Source organism: Cucurbita maxima, unplaced genomic scaffold (genome assembly GCF_002738345.1).
Source record: "Cucurbita maxima cultivar Rimu unplaced genomic scaffold, Cmax_1.0 Cma_Scf00001, whole genome shotgun sequence".
Classification (NCBI taxonomy): Eukaryota; Viridiplantae; Streptophyta; class Magnoliopsida; order Cucurbitales; family Cucurbitaceae; genus Cucurbita; species Cucurbita maxima.
The window spans coordinates 2,311,057-2,337,134 of NW_019272017.1; the positions used below are offsets into that span (position 1 = coordinate 2,311,057).

A 26,078-nucleotide genomic window follows, 5' to 3' on the forward strand; every position below is an offset into this window, starting at 1 on the left:
ACGTTATTTGATTTTTTTCCCTAAATTCCTATTGGGTTGGGCCGAGATTCACATCGAAGAATTTTTGTGAATTTTTCAAGAGAATACCTCAAATCGGGCTTTGGTTGCAATTTTTTTTATTTTTTTATTTTATGAATAATTAAAATTTAGATTAACCCAATTTTATTAATATATTTTAAGCTAAATTTTATTTATTTATTTATTTTTATGTTACTGATTCGTGTGTTTTATTTAGAAAATGATAAATACCAGATCGAATGACTGAACTCTGTTTTTTTTATTCAGACTTTCACATCAAATTTCAACTTTTGAATCAGATTCAAATAATTGATCATAATTCTTACCATTGAATCATGATAAAATTTAAAATTTTTTAAAATACAAGAACATACGAACAAAAAATGAATAAAAGTTAAAGATTAAAAAAATCAAATTAAATGGACCTTTTATGGATTAGTATCATAAAAATTAGATGGGTGTAGAGTATAATTTAAATTTATGGGTCTGTAATAAAAAAAAATTCAAATTAAAATAAAATAAAAAATAAAATTGATTCCTTTTTAAAGGTTGGATAGCTAAACTTGTTATGGATTAACAAACTAAAGGGTGAAAATTAAGAAATTTTCAAAATTTTTAATAATATGTTTGAAATTTTAAAATAATTAAAAAATACTATTGAATTATGTTGTTTATAAAAGTATTTTAAATTTTTTTTAATATAAATATTTTTGAAATAAAGGAAAAAGGTATTTTTATTAATTTTTATTAAAAGAGAAAATAATAATAACATTTTGAATTTTGAATTCGGATCATAAAAACCCCTCACTCATTTTCTCACGCCACTCACAAATTCAAAATCAAATTTCGAAATCTGCTTCCCTCCTCCTCTCCCTAGTACTCGGGAGATTCACAGAGAAGATCCCTAATTCTCCATCTCATCTGGCAGCAGCAAAGCAATTTGGGCCATGACAGCGGTTCCTTCTCCGGCTACTGGCCGGGAGCTTTCAAATCCTCCCTCCGACGGCATTTCTAATCTCCGATTCTCCAACCACAGTGATCACCTGCTTGTTTCTTCTTGGGACAAGGTAAATTACTTATAACTCTCTCTATCTCTACTTCATTTCCGAGCTCATCTTACTGTTTCTTCTCTTCTCAGACTGTGCGCTTGTACGACGCCAGTGACAACGTGCTCCGAGGTGAGTTCGTACACGGTGGTCCTGTGCTCGACTGTTGTTTCCACGATGATTCTTCGGGATTCAGTGTGAGTGTTGACAACACCGTCAGGAGGTGAGTGCTTCTTATTTTGAAACGTTAGGAGCTTGTGAATTTCGGCAACAAGTTTAATTTTCTTTTTGAATGCTTTCAGGCTTGTTTTTAACCATAATAAGGAGGATATATTGGGGAAGCATGACGCACCTGTGCGATGCGTTGAGTATTCTTACGCGGCAGGTATATTTTTATTTTCTAATGGAAAATTGAAGTTTTACTTACATAGTCATTTCATTTAGGAAGTTAATCTGAGATTTGGTTTTGTACAATTGGTATAGTTCCAAAATAGTAAGAGATGGTCGAATTAGAACTTGTCATGAACTAGAACTAAACAAAACTAGAGATGATTCTCTATGACCTTACTCGCTATAAGCTTATTCATTGATAATTATTATAAAATTTCGAGCTATTAAGATAGTTACAATGTAATCCTCAGACTTTTAATGTGATCATTTATTCCTTAAACATTAAGAAAGTCGTTACGGTTAATTTTTTCCACTAACTTGTTAGTGATTGAAATTGATGAAATTAAAGTTCGAGTTCTATATTGTAACTTACCTGTATTTGGGGTCGATTTTGCAATCTTTTCAAAATTAAGAATTCCCAAAATAGGAGGGGATACACTCATACACATTATGATTTTAAATTAGAGGGAAGATTTCAAGAAATGGTTGCTCTGAGAAACCCTGGGAGAAGGACATTACTTTCTGTACCTGTAGCATGTTTCTGTTGAGAATCTTATTAAAATGAGAGCATATAAATTGGATAGTGGTTTAGTAAATTAACAGTTTGCACTAGTCGATGGGATCCTTTTCTATCTCACTCAAAAGGGAATGAATAGAAACGTCAACAAATTGTATCAATGGAAAATCTAGTGATACTTTTAAGTGGTCCTAATTCACTTTTAAGTGGATGAACCCTTGGCGTCTTTTTTTCCCTTCCCTTGTAAAACTTGGTTACTTTTAAATTATTGCACCTGCTAGCATCTTGAAAAATGTGTAAAGTTGAAAATGCAAGAGGAAGGGATTTGTGTGCCCATTGCTGTTTCTAGTTGATAGAATTATATACTTATAGAGTCTACAACTTGAATACAAATATATTAGCCTCTACAAAATATGAGGTGAACTCATATTTATGTTTTTTTTTTTTTGTCTATTTGAACATGGTGAATTAAAATAAGTGTTGAATAATAGTTCTCTCATTCTCTGTCATGCTCTGGAATCTCTATGGTGCCGAACTTCTTTTAATGGAAATATGTACGGTGTCACTGCATTTTAGATATCAGCTCTATTATTGTTATCTTAATGCAGGAAATTTGACAACGTAGGTCAATGGTTTTCCAGGGCAATTAATTACTGGCAGTTGGGATAAAACACTGAAGTGTTGGGATCCTAGAGGCGCAAGTGGGCAGGAACATACTCTCGTGGGAACATATCCTCAGCCTGAACGTGTTTACTCACTTTCTCTTGTGGGAAATCGTTTAGTTGTAGCAACTGCTGGAAGGCATGTTAACGTCTATGACTTGAGAAATATGTCTCAACCTGAGCAAAGGAGGGAATCCTCATTGAAATATCAGACTCGAAGCGTGCGATGTTATCCTAATGGAACAGGTATTCATCTAACCTTTAAAATGAAACTACACTTGATGCATGTGATGTTATCCTAATGGAACAGGTATTAATCTAACCTTTAAAATGAAATTGCTGATGCATGAATTGCCTTCCTCTTGATAAATGACAATGTAATCCTCTGAGTTATTCATATGTATGGAATTTTGGTCGATTCCCTGCTAGTACATACTTTGTTCCCTTACTCCTCAGTGATTCCTGATATTGTTCTTTTCAATCGGAGTCATTTTTTCTAGTTAGGCTGTACACCATTTTTTTTGGCCTTTTTTTTTTGTATACCCTTGTATTCTTTCATTTTCTCAATGAAAGCTTGGTTTCACTAAAAAAAAAATTATAATTTCTATAAACTAAACTGCAAGGAATTACTATCATGCCTTTAATACTGCAATTATTTATATATTTATAAGTTTTCTTCTCTATTTGCAGGATATGCCCTTAGTTCAGTTGAAGGGCGAGTTGCTATGGAATTTTTTGATCCCTCGGAGGCCAGTCAAGCCAAAAAGTAGGTGCTGTTGGTAGTTAAACAATAACAAGAAATTGTACCTTTTATTCTTTTTTATTCATTGTGTTCTCTGCAATATGTGAATTCCTCATATCTTCTATATGCTTGATTGGAATGAATATCTAGAGACACAGAGATTTTGATATATTGCTGCTCTTAGTTCTTGGCTCAGAGTCTTGAGGCTATCTTCTTTTGATGTATTTTAGCGATCATGTTGTATAATAATTCTTTTTTTCTTTTTGCTTCTTTTGATAGAAAACATTCATTAAATAGTATGAACCTAAGGAGGACAGCTCGAAAAGCTAGTGTAAATTGATCTTTATTGTACATGTTAGCTCTCAACTTCTCTGGTTATATTCTGCATTTTAGAGTGTAAACCATGTAAAGGTTACACAGGTTCTAAAGCATAAACAGATCGCTATATGCTTTCCTTCAACAAGATGATATTTGTTTTTTATTTATAGACTTTGAGCTGTAATTCCCTGTACGTGATTTTTTCCTTTTTCCTTTTGTAGATATGCATTCAAATGTCACAGAAAACTGGAGGCTGGAAGGGACATAGTCTATCCGGTCAATGCAATTGCATTCCATCCCATGTGAGTTTATGGTTTATTCAAGATTTTGATTTAGCTTGAGTGAGAACATATGTAGGCACCGCATTGCAGTCTTCCAAAATCGAACTAGCAAACATTGTCACATCTACGCTACAGACAGAAGCTAGAAAATGATGTACTTTGCTACGTATTTTGACCAGTCAATGATTAACTATGTTAACATTGTGCTGGCAATCAGTAAATTATATCTTAAAGTTGTAATGCAAACAACCTTCTACCCTGCTTCCATATTGATCTGTTTGGCATTTGTTATTTTCATGCTACAGCTATGGTACTTTTGCAACTGGAGGCTGTGATGGATTCGTGAATGTTTGGGATGGGAACAACAAGAAGAGGCTATATCAGGTAAGGATTTTCCACCAGTGAGCTAATAGTTTGGCTTCTGTCCATGACTATTACGGTTTTCAAAAGCTTACCATTTTATAACTCCCATATTTCAGTATTCAAAATACCCAACAAGTATTGCAGCACTATCATTTAGTAGAGATGGGCGCCTATTAGCCGTAGCATCAAGTTACACATTCGAAGAGGGAGATAAATCGTATGTTCTCTTTCCTCTCTTTGACACTCTCACACACGACGCATTGACGACGTTCTTATCGCTCTTTCTTTTTTGTTGTTTTATTTTGTAGCCATGAGCCAGATGCCATATATGTCCGCAGTGTAAATGAAATAGAAGTTAAGCCAAAGCCTAAAGTATACCCAAATCCTCCCACATGATTAACATCACAGACATCTCACCCTGTGGTCCATGCTTGTCGTTCTGTAGCCCTCCATTGTTTTTCTTGCTAGAGTTACATGATGGTGTTAGAGCCAAGGTCCCGAGTGACTTCCAGAGTCCACCAGGCAGGCTTTTTGATTTTTTTTTTTTTTTTTTTTTTTTTTTTTTTTTTTTTTTTTTTTTTTTTTTTTTTTTTTTTTTTTTTTTTTTTTTTGTATNTTTCTTTCTTTTCAAACTTCTGTTTGTTCTTGGTGAGGTGAGAGAGACAGAGACTTAGATTTTGGGATGGACCCATCAGTAGTATGCTAAACGTGTACAGATGCTGTGTTTCTATAAACTTATTTCCTCTATTGTTTTTAAGGATATGGATAACACTTGGATTTTTCATCTATTTTTGTCCTTCCTACAATACTAGTTGATTTACCTCAACTATCTTGAAAGTGCATTAGATAATAATGCGACCCTTTTCGATTTTGATCCATCATATTAATTTTTTGGTTCATGTCCCATTTTGGCGTTAAATTATCTAATGTTTGAGATCGTGATTTTTCATACATTAGCTTAGGTATCTCCTTTGTAAAAGATTTCCTTCATGATAGGAATATTACTCTTAATGTATCCAAATAATATTTAGGTGATGTTATACTATAAAATCAACTTGAACAACTATAAGTTGATTATATTTTAGGTGTTGTTTATTATTAGCTATACATGCATTGCATGACATGTTTATTCGTTCATGTAGACATTTTAAAATTTAGAGACTAAAATCATTCAATACTATTCTTTAGAAATTAATTTCTAAAGTACAAATTTTGAAAGTTTAAAGACTAAAATATTGTAAGCAATTATATGATTTAAAGTTTGATTTAAAACAAATTTGTATAGAATGACTTTAATTCTATTTTCAATCCCATGATGAATAATTTCTAATGCTACTACAATATGCCTTCTTAGAATTCTATCCCACCACTAAGTTCTAAAGAGAATACGAAGAAAGATTAGGCTACCCATGAATGATTCAGCTTTGTAATGCTTAGTCTTGCTATCATTATGTGTGTTTTTTAATAGATAAGAGAGAAAGTGGAGGATGTGAGCTGGGCAAAGATCCAAGCATGAATGTGGCCAAGAAGCTTTTAAAGCATGCACAAACAACATACTTCGACAATAATTGGGCATACCCAAAAGGTTAGCTTAGATTTTTGCATGATTGTCTCATAGCCCCTTTTAATCATTATTACAAGTCCAGTTCAAGTTTACCGTTAATAGATATTATTTGTTTTGGTCCGTTACGTATCGGCGTCAGTCTCATAATTTTAAAACACATCTGTTAGAGAGAAGTTTTCACACTCTTATAAGGAATGCTTCGTTCCTCTCTCCAATCAATGTAGGATCTCACAATCCACTCCTCTTGAGACCCGATGTTCTCGTTGGCACACCGTTTGGTGTCTGGTTTTGATACCATTTGTAACAGTTTAAGTTCACCGCTTTCAGATATTGTCCTTTTTGGTCTATTACGTATCGTTGTCAACCTCCGTCTCTATGGAAAGGATATAGCCCCACTCCAATGAGTCCTTGCACCGTTTGGTGACTGACTCTGATATCATTTGTAACAACCCAAGTCCACCACTAGCAGATATTATCTGCTTTGACCCATTACGTATCGTTGTCAGCCTCATAGTTTTAAAACGTATTTGTTATGGAGAGATTTTCACACTCTTATAAAGAATATTTTGTTCCTCTATCCAAACAAAGTAGGAACTCACAAACCTCCCCACCTCAACTTTCCTCCCCTCTCCTTAGACAGTTCACAATGAAATCACAGGCATCATGGAGTCCTTGAAAACTCCCCACCTTAGACAGACCCAAAATCACACTAGCTTCAATATGCTACAAGCTTCTTCTTGGATCTCATACTTTCTAATCTCTATGGTGTAAAATGAATCAAGTTTGGCTTAAACTATTCACAAGAATTCGAATGGTTAGAAAAGAAACAGATAAGCTCAAACTAAGCGTAGAATCGTATCTTGACTAGTTTTTGGAATCTTCAAACTTGTTCTTCGAAATATTTTTTCTGGTGTTGTAGAACTATAAATCTAGAGTAGTGCCATTAATGGTATGGGTTTAATATTATGGATAAGCTCATGTGATTGTTCTGGATTATGTAGTGAACGTACCACACAGGCAATGGCTGTCATGATTCAAAATAAAGTTGTGGATTCAGAAATTTGTGTTAATTATGCAGGGAAAAACATTATTAGAAGTACTGCAAATGTCAATTTTGATTCAGCCTTAAGTGGCCATGTGCTTTTTGTTATTGTTATGAATTTGAAGTTGAATATAATATAATATATATGAAAATGTGTACTGAGTTTGATGAAAATTAAAGAAGAATATTTTGGATTTCAGGCTCCAAATTGATCTGAGATTGTTAGCTTGTCTCCCATGAATTTGCCTCAGCTTCCCTGACCTTGCAGTGCCAGACAATGAGCAATTACTACTAGATGTGATGTGATTCCCCTTCAAATAAGGGATGAATTATATGTCAATTACCCCTAAATTAGGGTTATATTGGCCACGTTTAATGATAGGGGTGTTCGTAAGTTGGGTTAGATTGGGTCGGATTAAAACTTTTTTAGACTTGATTCATTTATTTGAGTTGTAAATTTTTTAACTCGAACAACCCTACCCTTTTAAATAATGAATGTGACTCAATCTAAAAATCAATTCAATTTAATTAAGCTTGTCCTAACTCAATCCATAAAAATTTTCATTAAATTATTACTTTGATCAAGTATTTCAGGTCACCGATTCTTTTGAATATCCCTATTTGATAGAGTTAATATCCCAACTTTTCACTCAATAAAATTATGAACTTTTGGATTATGTTTTTTTTTTTTAATAATAATAATATTGTCATTTCTTAACGTGTTAGATTAAAAAAGTTTACATTTTTAAATAGAAACGTTCAAAAGTTGAACCTTCTACACTCGTTCGTATCATTGTCATTCTCGTAATTCATAATAAATCTATCCAACTTTAAAAATAAAAACTTAGATTAAGAGAATTAAAAGCATACATACAGAACACAAACATGAACATATAATCTAAGAAGACGAAGAAAAAAAAATGTAGGGACGAACATATAATATTGAAATATTCCTGAGAATATCCCAAGCTTTAATATTATATATATATATATATATAATATGGTCCTTTTGATAACCTAAGCCGTTGACTCTCTCTCTCTCTCATTACCCTAAAAATCACATCTTTTTCAGTTTGAACAGAGAGAGAGAGAGAGAGATTGAAGGGTTGAGGAATCTTTAGGTTATAATATTAATATGAGAGAGAGCAATGTTGGTACAGTCAGCACCATGTGCTTCAGCTGTTTAGATCTTTTGGGGTCCTCAATTACCTTACCTTTCCCATTCCACTCCTCTAAATGCATTAATAAAAACCTAACCTTTACCATAAACACATGGGTGTGACTTTCGTCCGCCATCGACAAGAAGAAACATGTTGTCTCGGGTGATTGGAATCTTATGAGATTAGCTGAATAGGCTGATAATCGACTCACAATGTTGAGCAAAATTGTTGACCTGAAGAGTGGAGCTGACCCGTAACATCATCAAACGGTATAAAAATGAAGTTCAAATTGATGAGTAGAAAAGAATGGCACCCATAGGCTAATTAATTAGGTTAAGAAAAATATGAGAGGGAATCAGTGATTAGTGGATCCCACAATAAATAGAGAGGGAAACTAGTGCCAACGAAGACACTGGGCCGGAAGAGTAGTGGATTGTGATCCCGCCTTAATTGTCGAAGGGAACGAAACATTCTATGTAAAAATCTCTACTTAACGTACACGTTTTTAGGAAAACTTGAATGACTTCAAAGTTTCCTTCTTTACCATAAGCATTGTTTTGGCTTTCTTTCATGGCGTGGTGAAAATGCTTCAATATCACCTCAAAACCTCTAACTTTCTCGGGAAAATTGCAGAGAAAAACACAAACGAGAGACAACCAACACAACATGTTCTGCCAACATATTTTATTTCAACACAGCTTCATTGAAACAACATTTGTGTCCTTTCCTCTGTTCTGTTGGGTTCTGAAATTCAAAATGGTAAGCTTAGAAGAAAATTTTCATGTGTTTCAAAAGCCCACAAATTGCCATTTGTTCATGTGGGTTTATTGAATTACAGAGTATACACAATTAAAAACTTGATCTTGATGATTCTTGACCATAGCCTTTTCCCTATGATATATTCGGATAGATTCTTTAGATATTCACTCCAATTTCTATGCAGATTTGGTTGTTGGGTAGTTCATCATTGATTCTCTCATTACTTAGCCTAAACAAAAGGAGAATAGCATAATTTAAGTGATACCAAAATGGAAGCCCAAAAGTATTAGTATTGATATCTACATTATCATTTGAAGCATAGCATAGCATAGAATAGCATAGCATATGTTGGGGCTTGCAAATTGAAAGGCTTTAAGAAAAGGGGTTTAAAAAGAGGAGAAAACAGAGAAACAGAGTCACCACAGATATGAATTCTTTTTATTTTTAGTGTTTTAGAAGGCTGTTGGGTTAGCCATGTCTCCAGAGCTGACTAGCTGACCCGGGCTCCATGGGCTTTGCCGCCGACCGAGGAAACACCCACTTTCTTACCCTTTTTATTTTTAAAAAACTTCACAAAACCCTTCCTTCCCCCATTTTTTTCTCTCTTTCTTACCTTTTTGCCTCGGTTTTTGTCAAGATTCCGTCCACCCCACGTCCATATATCCACAAATCCTCTGTTTTTCTTTACAAATTTGGTCATTTTTAGAGTCTTGATCGCTAAATCTCTCTCTCTCTTGTGGGGTTTTTGCAAGGTTGTGCATTGGAGTGTTGCTGTTTGTTGACGTTTTGAGTTCATTTTGGTGTCATTTTCGTTGTGGGGTTCTGAGAAAAAGGGGTGTTTTTTTTGTGGTTTCGATTGTGAAAACTTGAAGTTCATTCATTGATTGCTTGATTTTGAAGATGAAGTTCATGAAACTTGGATCAAAACCTGATTCGTTTCAGACTGATGGGACCAATGTTAGGTGAGATCTCCTCTGCCTTCTTCATTCACTTTGCTTTAGCTGATTCTCATTTATTATTATTACTGTTCTTGGCTTCATGCATTTTATACTTCACTTCCACCACCCAATCCGCCGCTCTCCGGCGGTGAGCTGGGGGTTTACAACCAGCTGTGTAGCTGTTCTTATGTTCTTGAAAGAATGGTCTGTTTGAAAAGGTGTGTGTGTGGGGGTAAAGGGTCAGTGTGTTGAAGCTTTGGTTGTTATTCACTTTTTGTTTTTTCAGAATGACTGGCAAAAGCTTTGAAGTTCGTTTCTTTTTCACTCTTTTCTATGATGGTTTTGTTGGTTCAAATCTTTACTTTGGGTGTCCACTAAGTGGCTTCATCATTGGGGCTCCTCATTTTCTTTTATTCACTTGGGTTTAGATGTGAACTGTTTCATGACTCTAAGGTGGTTTCAGAAGATATTGAAGTTATTTAACATTGTGTCTATCTATTTGAACTGAATAAACCATGAAAGGAGTAGCTATGGAAGCAATATGAGCTTGACAAAATGTTGTTCTTTGTATGAGAGTGATGTTTTGAACATAGTACGAGTTGTTGGGTTAAGTATCGATTTGTAGGTGTGAAATCCCGCGTCGGTTGGAGAGAGGGATAAAGGAGTCTTTGGATGTGGAAACCTCTTCCTAGCATACATGTTTTAAAACTTTGAGAGGAAGCCTGGAAGGGAAAGCACAAAGAGAACAATATCTGTTAGGGGTGGGCTTGGGCTGTTACAAATGGTATTAGAGCCAGATATTGGACGATGTGCCAACAAGGACGCCGGGTCCCGAAGGAGGTAGATTGGGGGGTCCCGACATCGATTGGAGAGAGGGATAAAACAATCTTTATAAGGGTGTGGAAACCTCTTCCTAGCATACGTGTTTTAAAACCTTGATAGGAAGCTTTGAAGGGAAAGCACAAAGAGGACAATATTTGTTAGTGGTGGGTTTGGGATGTTACAAATGGTATTAGAGCCAGATATCGGACGATGTGCCAATGAGGACGCTGGGTCCTGAAAGAGGTAGATTGGGGGGTCTCCACATCGATTGAAGAAGGGAATGAGTCCCAACGAGGATGTTGGGCTCCGAAGGGGGTGGATTGTGAGGTCCCACATCGGTTGGAGAGGGGAACAAAATACTTTTTATAAGGGTGTGGAAACCTCTCCCTAGAAAATACGTTTTAAAACCTTGAGTGGAAGCCTGGAAAGGAAAGTCCAAAGAGGACAATATTTGCTAGCGGTGGGCTTTAGGCTGTTACAAATGGTATTAGAGCTAGACAACAGGCAATGTGTCAGCGAGGACACTGGATGCCGAAGGGGGGTGGATTGGGGTGTCCTATATCGATTGAAGATGGGAACAAGTGTCCGCGAGGACGCTGGGCTCCGAATGAGTGGATTATGAGATCCCACATCGGTTTAGAAAGAGGAACAAAACGCTCTTTATAAGGGTGTGGAAACCTCTCCCTAGCAAACGTGTTTTAAAACCTTGAGGAGAAGCTAAAATCAAGACCCGACTAGGGCTGGACTTGGGCTGTTACAGTAGGGTCTAGGGTCTTGTGAAAGATAGACAAGACCCGACTAACTTGGGAAAAAGAAAAGAACAATGTAAGAAGCTAAAATCATTTATGATTCATAGGATTAAGATTGTATATTAAACACAATCCAAATTACCAAATATCAACTCTTTTCTAGTAAATGATATTACCTGTTCTACAGATCAATAATCATTCTCGAGTTTCATAGATTATACTTTCGTTTATCGACTGCTTCATTGGATCATTCAAGTGTTGGAAAGTGAATATAGTATTTTGAGCTTCGAAACTATGCTGAAATTGGAGAGCTAACATCACTTGTATATGTTCTAATGTCCATTACATGTGCATCAAATTTTCAAGTAGCGTTAGAATGTTTCCTACACATCTATGCCGCTATGCCTACCCGTATTTGGGGAAAGGATCGAATCATATGCTATGGAATTAAGTTCGCGACACTTCGAACACGCTCAAATGACCACACATTAGAAAGATGCTTTGAGACAAGAACTGGAATCATGAGCCAATAGCATATTTCGTTGCTGTCGAAACAGTCGAGAGCACGAGTATGATAGTAGAGAGATTCCACGTTTGAATTTTTTTAAACTCAAGAATCACCTTTCTGTCTCTGTCTGTCTCTGTCTGTTTTGGGAACATTAAGAATCTTGTCACAAGGAAATGCTGAATGGTTGTGTATGTTCTTGGTACCATTGTCCAAGCCCCAATGCATGAGAATTTTCTTTAGTGGATGGCTCACTCTGATGTATATTAGTGGATAACTGTTATTTATATGCTTTAACGCTTAATGCGTTAATGGTACTAACAATTTAGACTTACGAGCATCTTATTTGGTTGAAATATGTGCTAACGGGGAAGTGATATTCTATAACAGCCTTAGCCCACCGCTAGCAGATATTGTCCGCTTTGGCTCGTTACGTATTCTCGTCAGTCTCACGATTTCAAAACGCGTCTGTTAGGGAGAGGTTTCCACATCCTTATAAAGGGTGTGTCGTTCCCCTCTCCCTAACATACGTGTTTTAAAACCGTGAGGCTGACAACAATACATAACAGGCCAAAGCGGACAATATCTGTTAGCAGTGGGCTTGCTCTGTTATATATTCAAATTAAACAATAGGAAACTTTCTCATTTCACGTTTATGTTGCAGGTATGTTGTAAGTGAATTAGCCACCGACATCACTGTTATCGTTGGGGACGTCAAGTTTTACCTCCATAAGGTATGCTGATTCTTACCCTTCACAGATATTCATAGATCGTGACAAACTCCGTGGGAACGGTATTAGGAAGTTAGTGATATCGGATTTTTTGCAGTTTCCCCTTCTGTCAAAGAGTGCTCACTTGCAGAAGTTGGTCACAGACCACAATGATGAAATTTACATTCCAGACATTCCAGGTGGTTCTGTGGCATTTGAGATATGTGCCAAATTCTGCTATGGCATGACCGTAACTCTTAATGCCTATAACGTAGTCGCAGCTCGTTGTGCTGCTGAATACCTAGGAATGCACGAGACAATGGAGAAGGGAAACCTCACGTACAAGATCGATGTTTTCCTTAGTTCGAGCATCTTTCGGAGCTGGAAGGATTCGATCATTGTTCTTCAGACTTCAAAGGCATTAATGCCATTGCCTGAGGAACTGAAACTAGTAAGCAATTGCATAGAATCTATTGCTGTGAAGGCCTCTTCTGATGTTGCTAAAGTTGATTGGTCTTACACGTACAACCGTAAGAAACTACCGGAGGAAAACGGGAATGATCCTAACTGGAACGGTATCAGGAATCGCAGTGTGCCGAAAGATTGGTGGGTTGAGGATCTGTGTGAGCTTGAAATTGATCTATATAAACGTGTTATAGCGAGTATAAAGATCAAAGGAATAGTTCCTAATAATGTGATTGGCGAAGCGTTGAAAGCTTATGCTTACCGATACCTTCCGGGTTTTAGCAAAGGCGTGCTTCAATGTGGGGATCTGCCGAAGTACCAATCGGCAGTGGCCACGATTGTCTGGCTGTTACCTGCCGAGAAAGGCAGCGTCTCGAGTAGTTTTCTGTCCAAATTGCTGAAGGCTTGCATTGTCCTAGCTTCTGGAGACGAGACCAAAGAAGAGCTCATTCGACGAATCGGGCAGCAGCTAGAGGAGGCTTCAGTGAACGATCTTTTGTTACGAGCACCGGAAGGTGAAGCTATGTATGATGTTAATACCGTGCAGAAAATCGTGGAAGTGTTTCTTTTGCAAGATCATAATACTGAAATCGAGTCACTTGAAGAGGGAAGTGAGCTTCAGGAGGCAAGAGGGCCAGGGATTTTATCAGATGCTACCAAGTTGATGGTGGCAAAATTGATAGATGGTTACCTTGTTGAAATTGCTAAGGATTCTAATCTACCATCAGTAAAGTTCATTAATCTTGCAGAAATGGTGTCTGGCATTGCTCGGCCTTCACACGACGGGCTTTACCGAGGTATCGACATGTTTCTGAAGGTACCAGTTCGAAGTTTCTAGCTTTCGATTCATTAGAATGTTATGTTCTTATAGCGTAGTAGTTTGCATCATAAGTTATGTTCATTTTTCCAACCAAATTTCAAATAAAAGTTCAGTACTTGATTTATAGGAACATCCGGGGATCAGCAAGAGTGATAGAAAAAGAATCTGCAAATTGATAGACTGTAAGAAACTATCTGCTGAGGCGTGCATTCACGCTGTACAAAACGAACGACTCCCTTTACGGATGGTTGTGCAGGTACTATTTTTTGAGCAAGTCAGGGCATCGACATCATCGGGCAGCAGCACACCCGAGCTACCTAAAGGCGTCAAGGATCTAACGAGTGGGTCTCACGGAAGTTCGAGATCAGGTACAACCCCAGAGGAAGAGTGGGATGCTGTTACCATGGCTGAGGAGCTGAAGGCCCTCAAAGGGGAGCTAGCTTCCTTGAGGCTAGCTGCTGGTGGGGGAGGAGGAGGAGGAGGAGGAGGAGGAGGCAGTGAGAAAGCAGCTCTTAGTAAAATGAAAGGCTTGCTCAAGTCAAAGAAGCTTTTCACAAAGCTATGGTCAAGCAAAGGAGGATATGGCGAGAACAGCGGCTCGGATTCATCGGAGAGCCTCGGTTCTGGTAATCAAGAGGAAGCTAAGTCGACACCATCGAGGAACAGAAGGCATTCAGTTTCTTAGCAGTGAGCTTTTGGAGGTTCTGGAGGTTCAGATGAGAAGAGTTTTGGGTGACCATTAGTGGCTAATATGAGGAAAGAATGGAAGTATATATAGGCTAAGAGTGTGTAGAGTATAGCATTTAAGGGCAACAGTATTAGTATGTATGGGGAGGTTATGAAGTCTAGCAGAGATTTGATGAAAGAAGGATGAGAATGATTCTGTAATATTGTTCAGGTGAATGGAATAAGGCATTGTCTTTGCTTTTGAGAGCATTTTGAATTAGTGTATCGTTCTCTTGTCTCCTAAAGAAGGTGTCTTAGGTTAGGCTTATTGGGTGCAAAGAATTGATTCAGAATTCAAAGCCTTCCCATTTGCTTTGAGAGGAGGAATCACAAAAATATGCATTCAGATGCCAAGTGTCAAGCGTTTGTTCATGTTTCAACTTCAACCCCTGAAATAACATTTGAGAGCATATTTCAAATAAAATGATAATGCCAATGCCTTTTCATCCTATATTCATATCTTTTAGTAATTTCGAAGCAACCATATGATTTAGAAATTATGAACTTATGGTCACCCATTAATACATCTCACTAATAACTATCGAACAAGGTTGTTTTATGATTGTTCTGTGACCTCTAGATACTGAAAATGTCCTTGGAGCGATCTCGTAACTCCCAACTCAATTTGTGACCTCTAGATACGAAGATGTCCTTGGAGTGATCTCGTAGCTCCCGACTCCCATAAGGTGGAGATGATGAGATTGCTCAAAGGTCGAAGGAGATTTGTGCATCAAGCTATTCACAAGAGCCAACTTGATCTTTTTCCCTAGGCATCCCAAATGAGGTTTTATGCAAAAAATTTCGTACCAATAGAAAAAACATATAGAAGAAATTGGTAAATCACATGAATAAAATTTGTAACCGTACAATTTTTCAATTAAAAACGTGATGGATTAACGAATTAATCGCTGCTCTAGATGCACCAAAAAGAGACATCACGTAATGAATACGCTTAAAGACTGGAAAAACAATAGAAGGAATATTTGTCAAAATATATCGAAGGGCAAGCTCATTTAAGAAACGTTAAATATGGTAGTTCATAGCAAAGTGTCACAATCGTCTTCTAATAACAACCATTTCTCAGGCCAAGTAAATAAGAGCAAGAACATCGCAAAACATGGGGAAATCTACAAAAAAAAAAAAAAAATTCAACCCATCGTCTCTGATATAAGCTTCTTAGCGGTACTGCAAAAACGGGAAGTTCAAAGTTCAAAGTTCAAATAATGCAGAAGATAAAGGAGTGTCACTACAAATACTGAACAGTATAGACCAAAGAAATGACTTGCCTTAATGAAGCCAATTTCCTTGGCATTGCTACGGAAGCATTGTCTGCAACACATAAGTCCATACTTCCTGATCAAACCATGAGGATTTCCGCACACACGACTGAAAATAGAATTGACAGAAAAAGGTTAATGAAATTCAACTTTCTCAGCAGTCAATGATCATGAGACAAAATTAAACCCTAGACATCCATAAGCCTGATAGCTTATAGGCAACAGACAAAAAATCTAGCCATAGGGCATGTCTAGAAGTGATTTTAATCATGATTTTAAAATGTTTAAAATCCGTTTTTGTTACGTTCAAAACTACACCAAAACATGTCTTTAATCATTCAAAATCATTGATCTTACATATTAAAAAGGTGATTTTCATACCAAAATATTGATTATGAATAATTAAAAACATGTTAAGAGTGATATTGAATAAAATAGAAGTGATTTCATCTATTTCAAAATCACTCTCACGCTCCAACATGCATCTAATGGGTTGTCTTTTAAAGTTAACCAACTTCGAGAATTCTCTTAGAATATTAGGGCTTTTCCATCTAAACACACTTCATATATAATTCATCCAGTAAAACTTAGAAATTCAAATGACTACCCCAAACGAAGAACAATCATTGTTCAGAAACGGATAAAATGCTAAAATTATAGGCAGCGTACAATGAAATAAATAATGTACTCTTAAGAACATAGAAAACGAAATACCATATATCATAAAAATCGGTTATAACTTTTCATCCCATACTTTCGATCTTTGATACGATTTCTATATAAATCCGAGGTCAAACTAGAAATTCATCTGCCATTGAAACGACTCTTACGATGCAGTAACAACAGAAACCCCACACATCAGCACAAAATTTAAGCATCTCAAAATCTCATCCAAGTTGGCAAAACCTAGAAGAGGACAGCTTAAAGCCATGTTATATAAACTGGAAACAGAAACTTAGGCATCTGATTATCTATTCAATCCTTCCTGGTAAAACAAGAATAGTAATACATAATGCATCTTCAACCGCAATACTCTTCAGATTTGATTACAAATCGCACAAGAACAGACATTAAAGAGAGATATATACACTAAAATTTTTGTTACTTCGTAGACGAACTCCCGAATCCTTCAAATAAACCAAACAAAAACAGAAAACAAAACTAGCGTTCCAGAGGAGTGAGAAGATATTCTCTTACCAGGTGCGAGAACCAGGCCCATAGCTCTTAGGATGAGAGTTCCACACGTTGGAGTGCCCCATGATCGTGAGGTATTGAGACGCTTCGAAATCACAATGTGAGGCAGAATTCTTGCGAGGAAGAAGACGACGGATTAAAGGATTGATTTTTATATGAGAAATAAAACCCTAATTGTAGCGTATTTACGATTTTATCCACTTATAAAAATACCCGACCCGCTTGGGCCGGGTTTGATAGTCCGTCCCATTATAATTTTCGCTCATTTTTAAATAATAAAAATAAAAATGAATTAATTTCTACCATTGACACGAAATTCTTAGGATTCATAAATATGCAATAACAAATTTAAAATTTAAATTTAAATTTAAATAATGGTTCAAAATATATGGAAAATCCATATTGTTTAATTTCGGAACATTTTCTTTATAAATTTTGTATAATAATATTAATTGTAATATACTATAATATAGTATTTTAATAATAAATTGAGACTAATTAAGAAAAATGTACTAGTTAAAAATTAATACGGAATCTGTTCGTCGTTCATCAATGGCAAACGAAGCCGGCTCCTCCTCTTCCAACCCAGAGGTATCGTAATCAAAATACTCCGGCCAGTTCTCTTCGGGTCGCCGGAAAATATCCTGGTTCCTATTTTTCTTTATCGATTTCTGTTAACTCTTTTGTCGCTGTTGAATTGAATCGGTGATCTTGGCTAAAATGTTGTTTTCATCTTCTCTAGCCATGCGTAATCGAAGAGGAAGTTGGAGAAGAGTTCTTGTACGGTGCTGAATCGGGATGGGTCGAAGCTTTGACTTCTTGTGATCATCTCCCTTCGCTGTGTTCCGACCTTGCTCATATTCCACCCCCTGATACTGCCTGCTGCGAGTCAGTTTTTCTATACCCTAAACCGTGTGTGTAGTTCCTTTTTCAGTGGGATTGCTGAAGGGTTATGTGCTTAATTTTTGTTTGATTTGAGAACTTCTTTGTCAGACAGTTAAGAATGATGTCTTTTTTGTGGATTGTGGGTTTGAATCTCATTGGGTATCTATGAAGAATCTCAAATATGGTATCCACCCCAAAGTTTTAGGTTAAGGTCTAGAAAAAGTGGCCATGGCTGGCTCTGGCCATGTTCTTCTTCCTGGATTCAAATAGGAAATCAGAACTGAATTTCCTTTCTTTTAAGGTTTTGCTATTCTTAAGGAACAAAATAGGGTAGAAATATGGGATACGTTAAGCTATTTGTTTGTGTATGCTATATTGTGGGATCCACATCGGTTGAGGAAGAAAACGAAGCATTCTTTATAAGAACCTTGAGGAGAAAGCCCAAAAAGAACCCTTTATAAGGGTGTGGAAACCACCTTGAAGAGAAAGCCCAAAAAGAATCCTCTATAAGGGTGTGGAAACAACCTTGAGGAGAAAACTAAAAAAGAACCATATCTGCTAGCGGTAGACTTGAACCATTACATTGTTTTCCTCCATCTGTTGTGTTTCATCCAATCGTGAGTAGATTAGATTTCCTCATACCTTGCATTAACAGCTTACTAGATTTTCATCTCAATGAGGCTATTGTGATTAGGGCACTACGTGAAAATATAGTAATGCCTTTAATGTATCCTGGACCTTCCTCTTATGCTGGCTTAGATTTGGTTTATCAGAGAACTGTTTTCTTATCTAAATTATTTTTGACGAATCTTAGATATCTGGAGGCTCCCCTCCCTGCCATTATGTTCATAGTCACCTCCACGCCAACACCCACTCCAAGAGACAATAAAGATTTTAAATTTATTGTCTACATGGAGGCATTAAAACCAAGATCTCGTCGTTTATATGACAGCAAGTGGAGTGCATAAGCCCCTTTAGAGATAGGGGCGAGTACTACACCAGCTCGTAAGTCAAGTACGGAATGAGCCTTGTCTACGAACTTTAGAAATAGGGGCGAAGCAGCTCGACCGATAGGGAGAGGGTTGACCTCATCTTGCTTGCTTCTAGCGAAACTTAACACACTAGATAATCAGCATTCTTCTATGGTAGGAATACGACTTTTTAGGCCAACCACAATAAATATCATAAGCGATAGTAAAGCAAAGCCTGATAAAGGCGAGCAGCCCAACTAGCAATAGCAAACAGCCTTCTTATAGCCTCTTTTCCCCCTTACTTCCTATTATCTCTTAAAGCGAGCCTTTACCACTAAGGTCACCATCGGAAGCTAGTATTCCATTGCTGCCATACATTAAAGGTTTAAGTTCTTCATGTCATTCCCAAAGGATCTTGAAGGATATATTTCAAAATTTCAAGCATTTACCACTAAGGCGGCCACCATTGGAAGTTAGTATTCCATCGATATCATATATAAATGATTCAAGTAAATCCATTTCAGCTGGACATCTCTTTTAGGTGGTCTGTACGAGTCTAATATAAGTAGATGTTTTGGTATCTTAACTTTACAAGTGGTGCATAATTTTCGGTCTGTAGGTGCCTTCAGACCCATTTTTATGTTTCTGTTTGGTTTCAGTTTCATGATTTGGAAAACACCTATTTATTTGGTTTATTAATCCATGGAACAATCTACTTATGCAAGATGTCAGAATCCCAAGGAGAACTGGTTGTGTTTATGCTGTAAGAATGTCTTCTGTAGTCGTTTTGTGAACAAGCACATGCTTCAACATTATCAGCAATCAAATCACAGTCTTGCACTCAGCTACAGGTAAATGTAAAATGGTTCCTTAATGATACTTTACTTTCTGCTCTTAAGGTTCCTCGATGCCTTGTTTATTAACAATTTGCATTTGGAAACAGTGATTTGTCAGTTTGGTGTTTTTCCTGCGATGCATATTTAGATGCACAATTGATCCAGGAATTACGACCAGTACACGAAGTTGCCTATATACTGAAATTTGGCGAGGTCCCGCCATTTCGATAGGCTTAATCTTCCTGCAGGGAGACTTAAATTTGAGGCTTGTGTTGTAATTTTTATAGTCTTGATATCTTAGGTGTCCTGGTCTCTTAGTTTGAGGAAGTGAGCATTTCAAAATGTGATCTTCTTCACATGAATTGGGTTGAACTTGTTAGATGTTCATGAGGGTTGCTGATTGTTGCTTTTACAGAGATATGAGGGACAAAAAGTTGGAATCTCCTATCTTGTTCTGGAAAATTTTAGTGACTGATACAAATCTTGATGATAAATCAAATTGGTTCTCACAGTTTCAACTATCTAGCAAAATATTTCTCTTTTCAAGTCATTTTCGTCAATCCAGCTTCACTCATCATTGAAGAAAATTTAGAAAAGAAGACAGAAGAAGATGTGAAACAGAGACATTCAATTCGAATGCAGTAGAAACCTATATCGGGCCATTGACGTTGCAGCATTGCATAAGAATTAGTATGATGAAGATGCAATGTTTAAGTATGACAAATAAACATCGTTGCAACTGTAATTACTATGAGAATGTAGACCTCGCTGTGATAGTTGTAGGCTGTAGCCAGTATCAACGTCTATCTTCGTGCCCAAAATTTGGCAAGCTTCCAAGCACATCACAGGCACGTTGCTCGCATTCCAATTTGCCCCATCTTGCGTCGACACGTTCGCATGGGAATTTTGGTTTTCCAAGACTGCAGTAGTAACCATTGAAATGGAGATAACCAAATTAATACGATATAAAACACTCTGGTTCAAACAAAGTATGTCTTGTGAGTCAACTAAGTGAAACCTAAAGAGTTATGATATAGAAATTATAAGGTTGAAGACAAATTAATTAATTTGGAACTGATGAAATGAATCAGAAGTTACATTTAATACTTAGTTTGAGAAATAACCTTCGATTGACAACATTATGCACACGGCACAGCCATCCGGAGAACTCAGCATGAGATCCTGCCTCGACAGGGTTTGCTCTGTAAAACAATCACCAAAAAATTACTACTCGAAGATTTTGGGAAAAAAATAAGATTATTGTGAGATCTTACATCGATTGAAGAGGGGAACGGAACATTCTTTATAAAGATGTGAAAACCTCTCCCTAATAGACGCGTTTTAAAAATCATGAAACTGACAACAATACGTAACGGGCCAAAGCGGACAATATCTACTAGCAATGAGGGTTTGAGATGTTACAAATGGTATCAGAGCCAAACACTAGATGGTGTGCTAGAAAGGACGCTAGCCCCCAAAGAAGGTGGATTTTGAGAAGCCACGTTGGTTGGAGAGGAGACAAAACATTTCTTATAAGGGTATGGAAACCTCTTCCTAATAGACGCGTTTTAAAAATCGTGAGACTGTGAGCGATATGTAACGGACTAAAGCGAACAATATCTGCTAGGGATGTTACATTAATACTCATTTATAAAACATTTTTTCTGAACAAAACCATTTACTTCAATGATACATAAAATGTTAGAAAAAAAAAGGGTAAAAGATGAGTTTACATTTTCTTTAAAAAATTATTATTAGTCCCCTTTCCATTTTCTTAAAAAGAATTATAAAAGGTCATTGTATTTTTAGAAATGGACAAATATTAAGGTCTAGTGGAAGGGCTTCCAGGCATACTCAATTTGAAGAGAGGATAAACGATATACCTCAAAACTTCTTTAAAGTGGTCTGCACATTCTCCACAGGGATACATGCGAGATAATATTGCCATCTGCACACAAAACACAAGTTATTACATATAGCCAATGTCCAAGCTCAAGGATCCGTTTGTCTAAGTTAAAGACAAATTAATCATAGCACTCAAAATGAAGCTTTACATCTTTGAAAAGGCTAATAGAGTGGAACAAGAGACCTACACATGGTTTAAAAAGGATACCCTACCAATTCTTTTACATCCTTCTTCTGCTGCCTCGTCGGGTGATCTGGGTACTGACAAAATTAAAGGCCAACAATTCAATAGATTTGAATGAAAGGCATGGAATATATATTGAATTGTTATCTCTTCATGCTTGAATGGGGTGGGAGGTTGTTTCTTCTAATTAGAGAAAGACATTTAATTTATAAAGAAAAATACACAAAAAAGGGGAAGACAGAAGAAAGCCAAAGAGATTACAAAAAAAGCTGCAGTCTGAGAAGAGCATGAAGGAAGGAAGAATTACAGGGTTCTCTCAAAAGTTACACCATAAAGAGGCCAAAAATCTCACTGGTTTTTGAAAACCACTGTCCTTTCTCAACGCTATCCTTGACGGTTCTTCTATGTCCTCATAACCAAATTTCCCAAATCAAAGCCTTTACCATTTTTTTTAAATAAAAAAAAACTAGCTGTGGATTTGAAAGGATGAGGACAAAGGAGTTGATCCAATAATTCCTCAAGGTTCTTGGGGAACTAGATAATTATACTTGGGGTGCATTGCATGTTTATATATACACATATAAAGAGAGATTTCACACGTCAATGGTGGAGAACAAAATTAAAAAGGTAACATTGCTGAGAAAACCTGAGCAGCAAGGATGTGAAGAAAAGTCCACGTAGCCCTTCCAAGCGCTTCCTTAGTTACAGGTGCAGCAGGCTTTCCTCAATAAAAAATTTCAAATCAAAACCAAACCAGTATGAGAATTTCAAAATCAGCTCTATAGGAATTACACAAAGAAGCTGATACATAACACAGCCGAATGATCATTGCAACTGAACGAGTTCAAAATTTTCTCAATGGTAAGTAACTTTGCGTAGATGGATTTCATTTTGTTTCTTCAAGCAGTCTTTTTTAATACCAACCCAAGCTCCATTTTTAGATTACAATGGAAACTGGCATCAGCTTAGTTATGATCATGAGATATTAAATCCTATCGTGTTCTCTGATTCAGTTCAAGAAATCCATTAAACTGTTTTATTTGATACAAAACCCATTTCTTAACCTGGGACAAATTCTCAAGAAGCTACCAAGTAAAAACACGCAACCCAAAATGGCCTCAAGATTTCAGAAATTAGATGCACATGCTATGAATCACAAATTCAACAATCTCAAAAAGACAAATGAAAAGCAGATTACTTTTCTTTCAGGACTTTTATCAAACACTTACAGAGCATACGAGTCAATTCACGAAAAATACAGCTACAGCAACCAAAATTTGAACATAACAGCTCAATCGCAGGCTAGAGAAGGAAAGAAGTGAAAAGAAAATTAAAATTACCTTTTTGAAAACTTCATCAGATTGCAGATAAGTGGCATCAGTGTATGAAGGAGAAGCATATGATGATGAAGATGGGGAAGAAAGGGGTTTATGGTAAGGGCGTGAATGGTGGGGCGGCTGCGGAAGAAGATTAGAGAGATGGGTTTGAATGGAAGTTGAAATCTTTTGAGCAGTTTCAAAGAGAGTTTGCAAGGGAAACTCAGGCATGTTCGGAAATCTGAGCGGGAAAAAGCTCTGCGGATGTTATCAGATACGCTTAATCGGAAATGTTCGTAAATCTTCTTCGACTTAAATAGCTTTAAAACTTTTAAAACTTTGATTAATATTTTAAATTTTTTAATATTTTATTTTAAAATAGTTTTAAAATACATTTTATTTTTTAAATAAATTATAGAATATTCAAAAGTTTCATTAATACCTTAAAAAAAAAAAAAAAAATTCAACAATAGCTTTAAACTTTTTATGGAAGTAATTTTTTAAATAAAAATAAAAATATTTTTTATTTTTCAAAAATTTTTATAGAATATTAATGGTTTTTTTTAAAAAAATTTAAGGTATTTTTTAAATATAATTGAAAATTTAAAGGTATTTTTTTAAAGAAATTACTAATAATTTTTATTAATTTATGGATATTATGACTCGGAAATTTTTATTAATTTAACATATTTATTTTATTTAAAATTTAAAGTTCTGAAAATGAGATGAATTAAGAAGAAATTAAGAATTAATGAGATTTTGTTTACTCACTTAGATATCTTTAAATTATTTAATGGAATGGCGTAGCCTAATTATATTATTTATTTATTGAAAATGTATTGAGTTATGTTTCTTTTTATCCACTCCGAATAAATGGGAACTATAAACAAAATAAAAATAAAAGAAAAACATGTTTGGAATTATAGTGGGAGGAAAAGAAAAAAGGAAAATGCGCACGTGCGTAATTGAAATGCGATACGATTGGCCGAGGGACAAACGCATTCGCAAGAACTCTGGTCGATGATCGCTGTTTTGATTTCGGTCTCCAATCTGCAAATCACCAAAAGCGATCGATTCAAGATTAAACAATTTAAAGAAGCGGCAAAAACTTGCAAATTTTCGATTCAGAAGACGCCGCCAAAATCATCCATCATTCATACACAATTCCGTCATTTCTTTTCGGTGAGTTTCTGAATTGATTGCCTGCTTCTTAGGGTTTGCACTTCACCTTCAAATTTGAAGTTGGCATTGAATGATTTTTTTACGTTTACGATGCTTTAGGCTGTTAGTTTTTATGTTTTCGACGCTGATGAAAACCCTTGTTTGAGCGCGATTTTGCTGCGATCGATGTTTTGTTTTGAATCAAATTTGGTTCGTTTCGAGCTGTTCTCCAGTTTGGTTTCTTCGATGTGATTCATAAGTTCGGGTATTGATAATCAATCGTTTAGTTGCGATATTGGAAAAGATTTGATACTTAGCTGTGAAATTTAGGTTTCTGGATTTCTGATGAAAAGTTCTTGCCCTATTAGTCTACTTGTTGAAGGGGGATTCTTAGGGCTTTATCTCGGATTCAGCCATTGTTGAAATTACAGCTCTGAAAATGATTCCGAGGAAAGATAGTTCTCGTATAGACACTTCAGAGCTGAAAGCGATGATCTACCAAAAGCTTGGACATCAGAGGTCGGAGAAATACTTTGATCAGCTCAAAAAATTGTTAAGTTTAAAGATCAACAAGAGGGAATTCGACAAGTTTTGTATTCAGATCATTGGAAGGGAGGTTATACCTCTTCATAATCGGCTTATCAGAGCGATTCTTCGAAATGCCTGTGTTGCTAAAATTCCCCCTGTTCTTAGCAGTTCTAGGAAAGTAGGAGCCAATCTCAGTGTCAAGGTTGTGCATGGATATCAGAAGAGTTGTCTTCAATCGCTTAATGGAGATGCATTTCTCTCTTCCCCTCGTAAGGGCAGGTCTCCGGCTAGTAGAGACCGCAAGATTCGAGATCGCCCGAGTCCTTTAGGTCCATGTGGGAAGCCTCAGAATATTGAACTTGAACTTGCTTTCAAGGCACAAGAACAGCAGAGTGCAACTGAGTTGCATTCGCTTGGTAGTCGTCCTCCTGTCGAAATGGCATCTGTAGAAGACGGAGAAGAGGTCGAGCAGGTGGCTGTGAGTCCAGGAGTTCAGAGCAGAAGCCCGGTTACTGCTCCATTTGGTATATCCATGAACTTCATTGGATCTGGTAAAACTCTGTCTAATGTATCTGTAGGAAGAAATTACCATGTAACAACATGTCAAAATGGTGGCAAGCTACCCGACACAAGGTTGCTAAGAACTCATTTGAAGCAGAAGTTGGAAACGGAGCAGATTGATATATCTGTGGATGGTGTAAACCTTCTCAACAATGCGCTCGATGTTTATTTAAAGAGGTTAATCGAGCCATGTTTGAATTTCTCTCGATCAAGGTGCGAACGAGAGGGGAATCAACCGATCACTAACTCAAGAACCAGATCCCTGGAACAACATTGGCATAGATCTCAACGGTTGAACAACGCATCCTTGTTGGACTTCAGTGTTGCAATGCAACTGAATCCTGAAGTACTCGGAAAAGACCGAACAATACAGCTCGAGAAAATTAGTTTACGAGCTTTAGAAGAGTGATAGTAGCTGAATATATTCAAAAGGTGATCATATATTGTGAATAATTTGATGGTTTTGTGTCATTTTAAAGTTCCACGCTTATTTTTGTGATTCTTGCAATGAAAGGTTTTGAGATCCATTTTGAGCCTTAAATCATGTTTATTAGGTTATATGTAGATAAAGGCTCCAACGGTCATTGTCCTGAGGAATATGTTTATGATCTAATAAAAGCTTACAACTTCAGATACTCTTGGGTCTATGTTCTTCTCTGTCTG

General features: G+C 36.4%; 5 protein-coding genes across 8 annotated transcripts; 3 read left to right on the top strand and 2 right to left on the bottom strand.

Annotated features, from left to right (window-relative positions):
* The first annotated feature begins 831 nt into the window (after positions 1–831).
* Positions 832–5,123, top strand: LOC111482796 (mitotic checkpoint protein BUB3.2-like). The gene is made up of 9 exons (XM_023128766.1): positions 832–1,085; positions 1,157–1,287; positions 1,367–1,449; positions 2,613–2,879; positions 3,324–3,399; positions 3,915–3,995; positions 4,280–4,358; positions 4,454–4,554; positions 4,646–5,123. Exons 1-9 carry the CDS (start codon positions 966–968, stop codon positions 4,731–4,733), a joined length of 1,026 nt encoding a protein of 341 aa, XP_022984534.1. The 5' UTR covers positions 832–965; the 3' UTR covers positions 4,734–5,123.
* Positions 5,124–9,274: 4,151 nt separating this feature from the next.
* On the top strand, positions 9,275–20,281 carry LOC111482782 (BTB/POZ domain-containing protein NPY2-like). Of its 3 annotated transcripts, none has more exons than XM_023128743.1 (4): positions 9,275–9,824; positions 12,541–12,610; positions 12,705–13,868; positions 13,999–15,697. In XM_023128743.1, the coding sequence occupies exons 1-4, from the start codon at positions 9,763–9,765 to the stop codon at positions 14,554–14,556; spliced, it is 1,854 nt and encodes a 617-aa protein (XP_022984511.1). In that variant the 5' UTR covers positions 9,275–9,762; the 3' UTR covers positions 14,557–15,697. The 3 variants fall into 3 exon arrangements, 2 of the variants coding, with proteins under 2 accessions (XP_022984511.1, XP_022984519.1); XM_023128751.1 differs by lacking the exon at positions 9,275–9,824 and adding an exon at positions 9,891–10,018; XR_002718262.1 differs by lacking the exons at positions 9,275–9,824; positions 12,541–12,610; positions 12,705–13,868; positions 13,999–15,697 and adding exons at positions 17,593–17,659; positions 17,811–17,956; positions 19,657–19,775; positions 19,868–20,281.
* On the bottom strand, positions 15,571–17,241 carry LOC111482842 (40S ribosomal protein S29). Its single transcript, XM_023128836.1, has 3 exons — positions 17,072–17,241; positions 15,884–15,983; positions 15,571–15,782 (listed from the first exon to the last, which is right to left on the bottom strand). Exons 1-3 carry the CDS (start codon positions 17,131–17,133, stop codon positions 15,774–15,776), a joined length of 171 nt encoding a protein of 56 aa, XP_022984604.1. The 5' UTR covers positions 17,134–17,241; the 3' UTR covers positions 15,571–15,773.
* An 87-nt stretch (positions 20,282–20,368) lies between the features above and the next one.
* LOC111482836 (FAD-linked sulfhydryl oxidase ERV1) lies at positions 20,369–23,451 on the bottom strand. The gene is made up of 6 exons (XM_023128823.1): positions 23,190–23,451; positions 22,496–22,567; positions 21,879–21,926; positions 21,644–21,708; positions 20,885–20,962; positions 20,369–20,680 (listed from the first exon to the last, which is right to left on the bottom strand). The coding sequence occupies exons 1-6, from the start codon at positions 23,394–23,396 to the stop codon at positions 20,557–20,559; spliced, it is 594 nt and encodes a 197-aa protein (XP_022984591.1). The 5' UTR covers positions 23,397–23,451; the 3' UTR covers positions 20,369–20,556.
* Positions 23,452–24,111: 660 nt separating this feature from the next.
* On the top strand, positions 24,112–26,050 carry LOC111488516. Of its 2 annotated transcripts, none has more exons than XM_023136283.1 (2): positions 24,112–24,347; positions 24,657–26,050. In XM_023136283.1, the coding sequence occupies exon 2, from the start codon at positions 24,766–24,768 to the stop codon at positions 25,822–25,824; it is 1,059 nt and encodes a 352-aa protein (XP_022992051.1). In that variant the 5' UTR covers positions 24,112–24,347; positions 24,657–24,765; the 3' UTR covers positions 25,825–26,050. The 2 variants fall into 2 exon arrangements, with proteins under 2 accessions (XP_022992051.1, XP_022992060.1); XM_023136292.1 differs by having other exon boundaries at positions 24,695–26,050.
* Positions 26,051–26,078: the final 28 nt, after the last annotated feature.